Source organism: Pelobates fuscus, chromosome 6, assembly GCF_036172605.1.
Source record: "Pelobates fuscus isolate aPelFus1 chromosome 6, aPelFus1.pri, whole genome shotgun sequence".
NCBI classification, from domain to species: Eukaryota; Metazoa; Chordata; class Amphibia; order Anura; family Pelobatidae; genus Pelobates; species Pelobates fuscus.
In genome coordinates, this window is record NC_086322.1 from 179548083 (window position 1) to 179562617 (window position 14535).

At 43.6% G+C, this 14535-nt stretch overlaps 1 protein-coding gene across 1 annotated transcript in view; it reads left to right on the forward strand.

The window, feature by feature from the left end:
- MND1 (meiotic nuclear divisions 1) overlaps positions 1-14535 on the forward strand; it is a 131547-nt gene that overhangs the window by 109464 nt on the left and 7548 nt on the right. The window contains exons 5-7 of the mRNA XM_063458534.1: positions 6632-6706; positions 8007-8121; positions 10424-10468. Coding sequence (XP_063314604.1) covers positions 6632-6706; positions 8007-8121; positions 10424-10468 — 235 coding nt within the window. The remainder of the gene's footprint in view (positions 1-6631; positions 6707-8006; positions 8122-10423; positions 10469-14535) is intronic.

Here is a 14535-nt window from a genome sequence, read left to right on the forward strand (position 1 = left end):
CCCCCCCGGCCCCCACCCCTGGGCGGCGGATGGGGGCCATAATAGTAGTAGGGGGGGGGGACCTACTGTCCTCCCCCCCGGCCCCCACCCCTGGCCGGCGGGTGGGGGCCATCATAGTAATAAAGGGGGGGGGGGACCTACTGTCCTCCCCCCCGGCCCCCACCCCTGGGCGGCGGGTGGGGGCCATAATAGTAATAAGGGGGGGGGGGGACCTACTGTCCTCCACCCCCCGGCCCCCACCCCTGGGCGGCGGGTGGGGGCCATAATAGTAATAGGGGGGGACCTACTGTCCTCCCCCCCGGCCCCCACCCCTGGGCGGCGGGTGGGGGCCATAATAGTAATAAGGGGGGGGGACCTACTGTCCTCCAGCCCCCGGCCCCCACCCCTGGGCGGCGGGTGGGGGCCCTAATGGAAAAAAGGGGGGGGGGGACCTACTGTCCTCCCCCCCGGCCCCCACCCCTGGGCGGCGGGTGGGGGCCATAATAGTAATAAGGGGGGGGGGATCTACTGTCCTCCCCCCCCCCGGCCCCCACCCCTGGGCGGCGGGTGGGGGCCATAACGATAATGGGGGGGGGACCTACTGTCCTCCCCCCCGCCCCCACCCCTGGGCGGCGGGTGGGGGCACTAAGTAAATTCCCCCCCCCCCCCATCAAGGTGACTAGGGGTGCCCAAGCCCCTAGTCACCCACCCCCCACCCAAATAAAAAATGCCCCTACCTACCCCCCTCACCCTAAAAAATAGTGAGGGGGGAATAAAATTGCTAACCTGTAAAGTAAAATTAAACTTACCATTCGACGTCTTCTTTTTTCTAAAATCTTCATTTTTCAGCCCCAAAAAAGGCCAAATAAAAAACCATCATAGCCGTCGAACTAAAAATAAAATAAAAAACCCGAGCGCAAAAAAAAAAACCCGACGAAAAGAAAAAACCCGAGCGCACAAAAAAATAATCCATCTTCACCCATGGAGGGCTCCGCGCAGACTGAGCTCCGCAGGGCGGGGCAAGGCTTATAAAGCCTCGCCCCGCCCTGCAATTAGCCTAAGAACACTCTGATTGGTGGGTTTAAGCCAATCAGAGTGCTCTTTGTCATTTTACAAGCGTGGGAAAGTTCTTTGGAATTTTCCCACGCTTGTAAAATGACACAGAGCACTGTGATTGGATGGCTTTCAAGCCATCCAATCACAGTGCTCTGTGTCATTTTACAAGCGTGGGAAAGTTCTTTGGAACTTTCCCACGCTTGTAAAATGACACAGAGCACTGTGATTGGATGGATTTAAAGCCATCCAATCACAGTGCTCTGTGTCATTTTACAAGCGTGGGAAAATTCCAAAGAACTTTCCCACGCTTGTAAAATGACACAGAGCACTGTGATTGGATGGCTTGAAATCCATCCAATCACAGTGCTCTGTGTCATTTTACAAGCGTGGGAAAATTCCAAAGAACTTTCCCACGCTTGTAAAATGACACAGAGCACTGTGATTGGATGGATTTAAAGCCATCCAATCACAGTGCTCTGTGTCATTTTACAAGCGTGGGAAAATTCCAAAGAACTTTCCCACGCTTGTAAAATGACACAGAGCACTGTGATTGGATGGCTTGAAATCCATCCAATCACAGTGCTCTGTGTCATTTTACAAGCGTGGGAAAATTCCAAAGAACTTTCCCACGCTTGTAAAATGACACAGAGCACTGTGATTGGATGGATTTCAAGCCATCCAATCACAGTGCTCTGTGACACTTTACAAGCGTGGGAAAATTCCAAAGAACTTTCCCACGCTTGTAAAATGACAAAGAGCACTCTGATTGGCTTAAACCCACCAATCAGAGTGTTCTTAGGCTAATTGCAGGGCGGGGCAAGGCTTTATAAGCCTTGCCCCGCCCTGCGGAGCTCAGTCTGCGCGGAGCCCTCCATGGGTGAAGATGGATTATTTTTGTGTGCGCTCGGGTTTTTTCTTTTTCGTCGGGTTTTTTTTTTGCGCACGGGTTTTTTATTTTATTTTTAGTTCGACGGCTATGATGGTTTTTTATTTGGCCTTTTTTGGGGCTGAAAAATGAAGATTTTAGAAAAAAGAAGACGTCGAATGGTAAGTTTAATTTTACTTTACAGGTTAGCAATTTTATTCCCCCCTCACTATTTTTTAGGGTGAGGGGGGTAGGAAGGGGCATTTTTTATTTGGGTGGGGGGTGGGTGACTAGGGGCTTGGGCACCCCTAGTCACCTTGATGGGGGGGGGGGGGGGAATTTACTTAGTGCCCCCACCCGCCGCCCAGGGGTGGGGGCGGGGGGAGGACAGTAGGTCCCCCCCCATTATCGTTATGGCCCCCACCCGCCGCCCAGGGGTGGGGGCCGGGGGGGGGGAAGGACAGTAGACCCCCCCCCCCCCCCCCCTTATTACTATTATGGCCCCCACCCGCCGCCCAGGGGTGGGGGCCGGGGGGAGGACAGTAGGTCCCCCCCCCCCCCTTTTTTCCATTAGGGCCCCCACCCGCCGCCCAGGGGTGGGGGCCGGGGGCCGGAGGACAGTAGGTCCCCCCCCTTATTACTATTATGGCCCCCACCCGCCGCCCAGGGGTGGGGGCCGGGGGGTGGAGGACAGTAGGTCCCCCCCCCCCCTATTACTATTATGGCCCCCACCCGCCGCCCAGGGGTGGGGGCCGGGGGGTGGAGGACAGTAGGTCCCCCCCCCTTATTACTATTATGGCCCCCACCCGCCGCCCAGGGGTGGGGGCCTGAGGGGAGGACAGTAGGTCCCCCCTCATTCCCATTATGGCCCCCACCCGCCGTCCAGGGGTGGGGGCCGGCGGGGGAGGACAGTAGGCCCCCCGTCCCCCCCTTATTACCCTTTTTTTTTTTTTTTACAGTGAGCAGCCACAGGCTGCTCACTGTTTAGTGGACATGCCCCTACTCGCGATATAGCGAGTAGGGGCATTGGGGAGATTTTAATCTCCCTTGTGCTATTATGGGGGTCATATTGACCCCCATAGAGTGAGGGGGGGACCTGGGGGGCTTATGAAGTGGTGGGGAGCTCTGCTCCCTGCCGCTTCTATAGTTACATATTACAAGGAGGGAGCTGCACGCCGGTAGCTCCCTCCTTGTAATAAACTGAACGAACAAACTAACACGGATACACAGTGTTAGTTTGTTCGTCTGATTTTTTCTATTCATTCATTCGTCTGTCTGATGAATGAATGAATAGGTGAAATTCCCGTTCGCATGTCCAGGTGTTTCACTGGGCATGTGCGGGAATCTCACAGTCTGTGTAGTGTGGGTAGATGACGTGTCCCATAGGGACTTCACCTACCCACACAAAGATGGCGGCGCCCTGAATAAAGATCGGGCAGAAAATAAAGAATAAAAAATAGGTAATGTGGGGGGCATAGGGGCATTTGGGGGTGACTAGGGGGTCGATTGGATGTAGTTGAGGCGGGAGGGGGGTTAAAAAAAAAACGGAATTCGGCATGACAGTGCCGCTTTAAATAGTATCTTTTTATTTTGGCCTTTCCCAATAATAACATGCTTGCAGAGATACTGGGAACACAAAATCATACTAGTTTTCTGTCCTCTGCTAGTCTCCTGCAATATTGAAAGAAGTATGACTTTAAATGACTGCAGCTACTGCCTGGGAGTGCAGTGCCTGCTAATCTTGGGCAGAGAGGAACATATATGCCCCACTGTCATTCAAACTGCATGATGGAGAATAATATGCAGATTACATCACTCATATACATTACATGGTTTGCAGTCACGACCTATGCATTATCCCCAAGACGGTAAAACATATACTAGTACTTGCAAATCTTCTAAATTGAGACAGCCTTCCAGGTCTAAGTCAATAGAAAAATATTAGATCAAGTGATTATTTCTCTGGATCCTTCCTGCAGCTGTTTGTGGGAAGAATGCAAGAATCACTGAAAGTAATTCTGTGCTGTGGAGTATCACTAGGGTACTTCCTGACATGGCCATAAAACTTCCTGTGACAGCTTATAAACAGCAGGAGGTAAAATTCTATAGAATATTTATCCAACCTTTCATGGGGAAAGTAAACATACTCATCTAGTCCTTTAGGGATGATCTATTTTTTTTCTTAGCAGATATTGGTTATATTCAGAACTTATACCGTCTGTGTACATCTATTCAGATTGGTAACAAGGCTAAGGCGAGTAGTGGGTCTGCACCTTACACTACACGTCTTCCAAGCTAGGGGCAGAACGGGAACATGCATGTCATGGTCTGCCAGAGATAAATGCCAGTTTTACTCACAATGGGCAGCTGTCACAATTTAAAGGGGCACTCAGCGCTTCAGCCCATGGTAAGTAAAACTTTTTTAAACAGATTGACATTACTGACATTACTCTTTTAGACTCTTTCAATTCTGTCCAAACCTCATCATGATTAATATCGCTAATGCAGAAGAAGGTCAAGTTTTGCTTTAGCAATTTCTAATGAGGGTGCCCAGGGCACACACTGTTAATGTCAGAGTGCTCTCATAAACATGAGATGGAGACAGGGGTTGAATTGAACATATTCAATTCACCATATACACTTCAACAGACTATAGTAGTTATGATGCCTTAATTCCTTTATTTGAGCCAGCTTCTACTTCGCTTAACTAAATGTAGAAATTATTATAAGCAAATTTGTGAACATTTTGTGTAAACACACACATAGAGTATACAAAAATAGCTTATCTGTCCTGTATCAAGCTTTATCTAATGTGTATGGCTGCACCTAATGAGAAAGTGTGATGTAACGGAAGAACAAACAGCAAAAGTGCTTTAATCACAAAGAAACCATGAAAACATTAAGGGGTAAAGGAACACATAACCAATACCAAATATGACCTGTTTCATATTTTTAATTTGTGTTATGCGTTGAAAAGCAACCATTTTTGGAAAAGAAAAAAAAAACTCCCTTTTAAATGTCTAAAATGTTCCAAATATGCACAGTCTGCAAAGACCAGGACATTACTGATTATTCTAGGCTCATCCTGGCTCACTTGTTATTTTCAAGTGGTACCTCTGTTTATATTCCATAAATTTGTGCCTAACAATGTTATGTAATTATGTTATTTGATTAAGGAGTCACAAATAGTTTAATTCATATCAAACATGGATTAATCTACTCCGCATGCAGACAGCATCTGTGATATGACCTCTATTAGCTTGTTAACTTGCCTTATTCATGTTTGTCTCTTCGCATTAACCTGTGCATATTACTTAGGAGAAAGCATAGCTTACACTTGTTTCGTCTAGACTGAAGATGGTACTCATATAGCACAGGAAAATTTACAACTTGTGCCGGCTGTAGTGAAATGTCAGAAAGTTAAAGAGACACTAGTCACCAAAACAACTTTAGTTTAATTAAACCGTTTTTGTATATAGATTGTGCCGAAAGTTTCACTTCTCAATTCTCTGCCATTTAGGAGTTAAATCACTTTTTTTCCTGTTTATGCAGCCCTAGTCACACCTCATCTGATAGTGACTGACATAGCCTGCTTAAAACAAAATAGTTTCATTTTCAATCAGATGTGACTTACTTTAAGAGTTTTTAAATTAAACTTTAATCACATACAAGAGTCTCCTGTAGGGTCTAGTAAGCTATTAACAGAGCAAGAGATAAGAAATTCTAAATTAAACAGATTTTGCAATAAAGGAAGTGTAAACATTAGATGACTCTTTACAGGAAGTGTTTAGGAAGGCTGTGTAAGTTACATGCAGGGAGGTGTGCCTGGAGCTTTAACTCCTAAATGGTAGAGAATTAAACAGCAAGACTGCAGGGGCATAATTTGTATATACCGTATATACTAGAGTATAAGCAGAGTTTTTCAGCACATTTTTTGTGGTCATAGTGCGGCTCTCGCGAGACTTACAGTGTGAGCTGACAGAGGAGCTGACCGGACCGGTGCGGAAGCGGAGGGAGCTTCCTGCCAGCCCCCTCCACTGAACTGCCAATGCCACTGGACCACCAGGGAGTGAGAGCCCCCCTCCCTGCCATGTATCAAGCAGGGAGGGGGGACAAAAAAAATAATAAAAATATAAATAATAATAATAAATAAAATAAAAAATTTTAACAAAAAAAAAATAATAAAAATGCCCACCCCCCACCAAAGCTCTGCAACACACACACACACACACACACACACACCCTGCACTCATACACACAAACTGCACTCATACACACAAACTGCATTCATATACACAAACTGCATTCATTATATACACACACTGTAAATAAATATTCAATTAATATATTTTTTTTAGGATCTAATTTTATTTAGAAATTTACCAGTAGCTGCTGCATTTCCCACCCTAGTCTTATACTCGAGTCAATAAGTTTTCCCAGTTTTTGGGGGTAAAATTAGGGGCCTCGGCTTATATTCGGGTCGGCTTATACTCGAGTATATACGGTATACCAAAACTAATTCATTAAGCTAACATTGTTTTGGTGACTATAGTGTCTCTTTTAGGGAGCTACTTGCACCATAACGTGCAGAGTATAAAGGTTTCCTCATTGCTTTAATTGTTACACTAATATTTCCTGTTTTACAGAGTACCTCAATAAGATGTTGATACACAAATTAGGAAAGGATTAATTACATAATCTCACACTACATCCTGTTTTTTCTTTTTACAGATGGTTGAAACAAATCAAAAGAAGAAAACTTTGCAGCAAAATGTTGAGAAAGCAAAAGTTGGACGTCAAGATACAGTAAGTTTTACATTTTCACATTATAAATCTGCTATGAAATTTGGGAACTGATCTCTAAATAGAACTGAATTTGTTTTGAATTGTATCCTGTCCAAAATGATCAATGTTTGGCCGAATTATTAAAGGACCACTTCAGCTTAATTAAGTGGTCTGGGTGCCAGGTCCATCTAGGGTAAACCCTGCCTGCTGTAAACATAGCAGTTTCAGAGAAACTGCTATGTTTACATATGGGTTCATTGACAGCCACAAGAGGCGCCTCCGCGCTTCTCACTGTGACTTTCACAGTGAGAAGACGCCAGCGTCCATAGGAAAGCATTGAGAATGCTTTCCTATGGACTGACTGATTGCGCGCGCGGCTCTGGCCGCGTATGTGCATTCAGCCGATGATGTCGGAAGGAGGAGAGTCCCCAGCGCCGAGGGAGCCCGGCGCTGGAGAAAGGTAAGATTTTGAGGCTAAATGCTCAAACGGTCAACAAAGAAGTATTTTGGGGTTATGTGTGGATTAATAAATACTTTTTCATAAGTGGACAGGAAGCAGCTTATCCTTTTGTTTACCCATTCTGTGCTTTTGAGTGAGGACTAATCAAATCAACGCATGGTTTGCGTGTCCCCTCATCAATGGTTATACATATTTCCAAAACTAAAGCTTAATCCACACTGGGAATCTGCAGTTTTCCTAAGAATTAGGAGAATGTGCAGTGCTGTTACTACTGCAAGGGATTTTGTGTGGATTTATGCTAAAGAGTTAAAAAAAAAAACACCTTTTTGCCTCATTTATTCCATTTTTAACATTGGTTCCTTAGAGTATATGTCTTTTGCTTTTAGAAGTGGTCATAAATGAATGACTCTATATGTGTAGCATTTCAGCTTGAAACACCGCCTGTACAGATATTTATAGTTTTGTGCCACGGACTTGTTGCAGCCCGGTACACCTGACCTAGGAAATCTATTCCAGGCTACCTACCTAATGTTAATTCTGTGCAAAAAACAGTCTGTTGTCAGCCTTAATGTCCCATCTCTCCTGTGATCCATCTTCGTCTCCACACTTACTTGACACGTAAATATGTAAATTTTTATTTAATTTTTTTTGGAATCCTCTTTCTTCCTCCTTCGCTTGTCCCTCCCCCCTACAATCTACACTCAGAACCGTTAAGGACCTCACTTTGTATGTTTACCTTTCTATAACCAGCAGTAGAACATATTCAATTCAATCTAGTGCTACATATATCTTGGGTAAATCCAGTCCAGTGTATTGCTTTCTGACATCTTGTTTTTTTTTGCAATTGTTTTGGTTTTGTAGGAGGAGCGATCCAAATTGGCAGAGGAGCTTGCATCCCTGAGACATCAAAGAGATCAATTTAAAAACGAACTGGACAAATACAAGGAGTGTGATCCAGATGTTATAGAAGAAATTCGTAAGTTATTGTTTCCAAAATAAATTTCAAATACAATTTACTTCCATAGGAAGAAGAATCCTAGAGTGTCAGCTATAGACTTACAAAAGTCACTGGCAAATGCTAAGATCCCTGTTAGCGAATCTACAATACGTAAAACCCTAAACAAGAATGGATTTTATGGGAGGATACCACAGAGGAAGCCACTGCTGTCCAAACAAAACATTGCTGCACGTTTACAGTTTGCACAAAAGCACCTGGATGTTCCACAGCAGTACTGGCAAAATATTCTGTGGACAGATGAAACCAAAGTTGAGTTGTTTGGAAGAAACACACAACACTATGTGTGGCGAAAAAGAGGCACAGCACACCAACATCAAAACCTCATCCCAACTGTGAAGTATTGTGGTGGGGGCATCATGGTTTGGGGCTGCTTTGCTGCGTCAGGGCCTGGACGGATTGCTATCATCGAAGGAAAAATGAATTCCCAAGTTTATCAAGACATTTTGCAGGAGAACTTAAGGCCATCTGTCTACCAACTGAAGCTGAACAGAAGATGGGTGTGGCAACAGGACAATGACCCAAAGCATAGAAGTAAATCAACAACAGAATGGCTGGCTTAAACAGAAGAAAATACGCCTTCTGAAGTGGCCCAGTCAGAGTCCTGACCTCAATCCGATTTAGATGCTATGGCATGACCTCAAGAAAGTGATTCACACCAGACATCCCAAGAATATTGCTGAACTGAAACAGTTCTGTAAAGAGGAATGGTCACGAATTACTTCTGACCGTTGTGCACGTCTGATCTGCAACTACAGGAAACGTTTGTTTGAAGTTATTGCTGCCAAAGGAGGTTCAACCAGTTATTAAATCCAAGGGTTCACATACTTTTTCCACCTGCACTGTGAATGTTTACATGGTGTGTTCAATAAAAACATGGCAACATTTCATTCTTTGTGTGTTATTAGTTTAAGCAGACTGTGATTGTCTATTGTTGTGCCTTAGATGATGATCAGATCACATGTTATGACCAATTTGTGCAGAAATCCATATCATTCCAAAGGGTTCACATACTTTTTCTTGCAACTGTATATATGCCCATCTCCGGACGGGACTTGCGTTACGCTGTTACATATTACACAAAACGCCGCAGTTTAATGTTGAATAAATGTATACGATGATCTGCCCGCATTCGCTGTTGTGGTGATGTGGGACTGTATGTACTTCTTTTTGTGCGCTATAAAAATAAATAATTTTTTTTTTTTAAACGACAGGTTAAAATATTTGGGCATTACCATAACCTCAGACCTAAAAGATTTAGTAGAAGCCAATTTCCTCCCTTTACTAAAACAAACTAACAGAAATTTAAGGGACTGGAAAGGCATGGGCTTTTCTTGGTCGGGTAGGATTAACATTCTAAAAGCATACATGTGGAGAATGATTCCTATTAACTTCCCAGACAGCTGGCTGTCATTACTACACTTCTCTTTTTAAAAATTCATATGGGGAGGCAGGAAACCAAGAGGTAAAATTAAATTTTTAATAGAATTGTAAGAAATATTTATGATATACTCATGATATTTATGATATTCTCATGATATTGATGATGACACAGTACCAAGGCCTGTATCGTTAAAACTTATATAAGGCAGGTACGCATCTGAAATAAAAAAATTCACATGAACCCTTCCTGCTTAATTTCAGTGATATTGTCACACATATAGTTCCTTAAAAGTGCACCTGTCATAAAAATGCTGACAAAGGTCTAACATTTGAAATATTTCTATTTAAAAATATGGTCCATTCTCAACATTTAATTTTGTGATTGTGTGATAGGGAAAAAGCTGAGAACCCACCTACCTTGCCAATTGTATTCCAGGATAGATTTTGTTGTTGTTTTTTGTTTTTTTACCTTTACTATCCACCCATTTATTTTCATGTACTGTTATTAATGTTAAGTAAATCATTTTTCATAATATATTTATAAAAAATGAATGGATAGAACTTCTGGCTTTAATTTTATTCAAGCAAATATAGGGAAAATCCAGAAATAATGCAGAAAACAGTGGGATTTTCCTACTATTTTTAAATACTGGCGTGCAACTGTATTCTATCTCCCATAATGTTTTTTAAAAACTTTTGCAATTCTGGTTAAAGCTTTTCTGCAACAAATATTAATTGTAAAATATGTTTTTGCAATATTGCATTTCAGATCCTGATCCTGCACTGTATTAGACAAGAACTGTAACTATTGATTTTCTGTTGTCAATTTAAGTTACAGATGTGGATATTAAAACGAGGTTGAATTCTCTTTTAATCCTAGGGCAGTCAAACAAAGTATCCAAAGAAGCAGTTAACCGCTGGACAGGTAAGCATTGTTATTGCTGTATGTTCAGCAGTTGTGTTTAATTTGCAGATTAAATGAAACCCCTCAATATCAGGAATATATAGAGATAAGGCATCAGCCTTCAGGAAAGGATTAAACCACCATCTTCTTGTAGTTACGATGGTACCCTGGCACGGTTTCCTAGGAATGGGGCAAACCATTTTACAATGGTTGGCCCTCTTAACTAGGTCCCTGGCAGGCTCCTGGTCAAATCTCAAGCAAGTTTACCATGTCTGGCTTCTTCAGAACAGCAGATGCTGATCATGCTGCTCATTCATTTGCCTGAGGGCACCAGGTGGTGCTAAGAATTATGCCCATTCGTGACATTATCGCATTTCATAGCGAAACGCTGCACATAAAGACTTTAAATCACTTAAATGATCATGGTGCATGTAGTAACTCTTTAAACAGATTTAAAATAAAAATGTCTGTAGCTTAGTATATAGACATAAAAAATTAGGTGTGTGGGGGGTGTGGCTTGGCTGATGGCGCGGACGGTCACAAGTGAGTGAAGCTCCGTCCTATATCAGCCCATAAAGCGACTACAAAAGCTCCAAAAGTTTACTCCCAAGATGGCACAGCACAAGGGGAAGAAGAACTCAGAAAAAGGGGAAAAAAACACCAAAACTCCCCAGCGTGCAGGATGAAGGGCAAGATGGCAACTGAGACGACACACTGCCGCTGCCAGGCACTCCAACCACCAGAGGCCAGCCAGTCACGCAAGATATACTCCAAGCCTGCTTGGAAGAGATGTCAGACAAGCTACTTCGCAATTTCAATAGGTCAATCTCAGACCTTAGGAAAGATGTACAGGAGCTGGGTGATCGTACAGCCCGTATGGAACACCGCATTGGTGAATATTCATGACACACTGACATGCAATCAAAAACCTCTATACTAGGCACGGGACCCCCATCATAGATATTATTTTTTCCATAATGTTAACTCAGCGATAGGGTACCAGAAACTGTTTAAATGTCTTGCTTTACTTCATGCAAGACCACACGTATTGTTAAATGGTAATTTATGCCATGTCCGGTGTTAGCTTGCGGCATCTACCAATATTGGGGGACAGTTGATACTTAATTAGGCAAAGTTAAGGGTAATAAAATAATTTAGAAAAAGGGGGGATGAGATGTAACACCAGCTGCTTGTCGTAGCGTAAGGCATGGGCTGATGAATACCCCCGAAAAACCTTTATTCCGCGCATTACCATGCTCCACCATGATACCTGTATACAGGTATAACGCCCATAATTGGGTTAATGTAGTGCTAACTACATTCACCATACCCTATCGGTACGATTTACTACACAATTCCCTCCCCCTCCTCCACGTCTGGTACTGTTGATTTACCATATATTCGTTCACTCCCACCAGTTGACAAAATTTGCTCAATACTATACTTACCAGAAGGGGAATTCGATCTTCACCGACCACCAGTATACATACCAGACAAGTCTGGAGTATTACTTCACATATGGGTGTGGCACGCGAATACACTCAAGGAGCAGGAGCTTCTCAAATTATTATTATTTTTTTATTTATATAGCGCCAACAAATTCCGTAGCGCTGATGAAACACAAGCTTTTAAAAGCAACCACAACATACCCACCATAGTATGAAAATACAATGCCATAATGTCCGGGGGCTGAACACCCCATTTAAAAGGCACTGCCTTTTCCGAGACCTTAAACTCACACAACCAGATGCAATCTGCCTCCAAGAGACACACTTCAAGACACCCCCCACACTCAGACCATCCTTATACCCACACCAATATCATGCCACATCAAGGCAAAAACCCAGAGGTGTGTCAGTTCTGATCGGTAACAGTGTATTGTTCCAACATCATGCATCCCTTATAGATCCTGAGGGTAGATCCCTCGTAGAAGTCTGCACAATCAGTAATACTAAATACACGCTGGCTAACGTTTATGCCCCCAATACGAACCAGAGAAACTTCTTGCACAAGGTCCTTACCTTGCTCTCGCCGGTCCAGGAGGGAATGCTCATTCTCTGCGGCGACTTCAACCACATAATGGATCCTAAATGGGAGACCATAACACAAGCGCCCCGAACAATACAAGATCGCCAGCAGAAAACATGCGCCACATACAATAGACTGTTGGACAACCACCGACTTTATGATGTGTGGAGAGTATTACATCCACAAGAAAAGGACTACACATATTTCTCTTCTCCCCACAATACATACACCAGAATAGACATATTCCATGTGGAAGGACAACACCTTGACCAAATCATCGACTGCTCCATAGGCCAAATCAAATGGTCTGACCACGCAGCCATAACACGGTCTGTTAAAGATAGTTATGACTACAAACATAAAAGTCCCTGGAGACTTAACGAATCTCTGTTGTTTGACCCGTCACTTATGACCTCAAGACAGCTATGAGAGAGTTCTTCTCAATTAAACTGGGGGAAACCTCTATTAGCAACACCTGGCAGGCACATAAATCGGTGATCTGAGGCTTCCTAATAAGACGAGCATCACACCAAAAAAGGAAAAACCAAGCCCAATGGATGGCCTGGCACAAACGATTGGCAGATCTCACAACGCAAAACACAACCAGCAGAAGCCTTACAAAAGGAAATTAGGGACATCACAAACAAAATGACAACACACACATTACAACAAGTAGGCTACAACCTTCACAAGCTAAAAGCAGGGCAATAGAGCAAGCAAAACATTGGCAACAAGACTAAAGCAAAAAGAGGTAAACACCAGAATACCATACATATACAATTCTAGCAACAAAAAATTGATATCACCCATAGAAATAAACAACGCCTCCGCAGAATACTACATAAAATTATACAACCTAGCACAACATGACCACATCCACAAACCGACCAAACAGGGCCCCCATAACGACCACAGAGGTAGAAGAAGCAATACAATCACTGCCACTCAACAAAGCACCAGGCCCAGATGGGCCCAATTTACTAATTTATATTATAGACAATTCAAGTGATCAGGTAGGATTTGTGGCAGGGGGCAGATAATACCAGAAAGGTCTTCTCGTGTCACTGGATGCGGAGAAAGCCTTTGATAGGCTTAAGTGTCTAAGAGCGGTCCTGGAGAGGTTTCGGTTCCCAACCCAATTTATAGACATGGTGCAGGCTCTATACAGTCACCTGTTGGCCAGTGTAATGACTTCGGGATTCTGCTCACACCGGTTCACGATAGCTAACGGCCCCGCCAGGGCTGTCCTCTTTCCCCATTTCTCTACGTCTTGGCACTAGAACCCCTGGCAGCCAAGATACGCGCAGAGCCATCCATTCATAAGGTACCATTGGGACAGAGGGAATACAAATTGAGCCTTTTCGCGGATGATGTTTTCCTAACCCTGACACAACCGCACATATCCTTACCTAACCTCATGAAAAACATTACAACGTATGGGCAACTCACATATTATAAACTCAACGTCACAAAACACAAGCAATGGGGATTAACCTACCCAATGCACAACTGGAGAACCTCAGGGGGCTTTCCCCCTGGACCGGTGAGATGATTTTTTAACCTTCCTGGGCATAAAGATGACCAAAAACCCGACCAATGATCAATTACCACCCGGAGCCAATGGCCACCCCAATGGACTCATTGGCAATCTCGATTCCAACCTTAGACAAACGACCATGGATACAGAATGGCAAACACGAAGTGGCACAGTTATACAAATATGGCAGCATAAGAACCTTCCCAGACTTACAAGCAGAAAACAACCTTCCGTCCCAACTGTTATTTCCATACCTACAGATAAAATCCTACCTATCCAAAAACCCAGTAAACACAACACCAAGCTGACAGAACTTTGAATTTATGTGCACACACAAAAAAAAAACACTCAAGAAACTAATATCTCAAGGATATCAACTACTCCTACAGACCCGACAAAAGACATACACACACATTCTTGGCACCACGAATTAGGCAGATCCATACCAGAAGAAAGATGGAAAAGATTTATCCCATAGAGGGGTAGCCTCTTGTGCTACGCACTTGAAACTGCAACGCAAGCT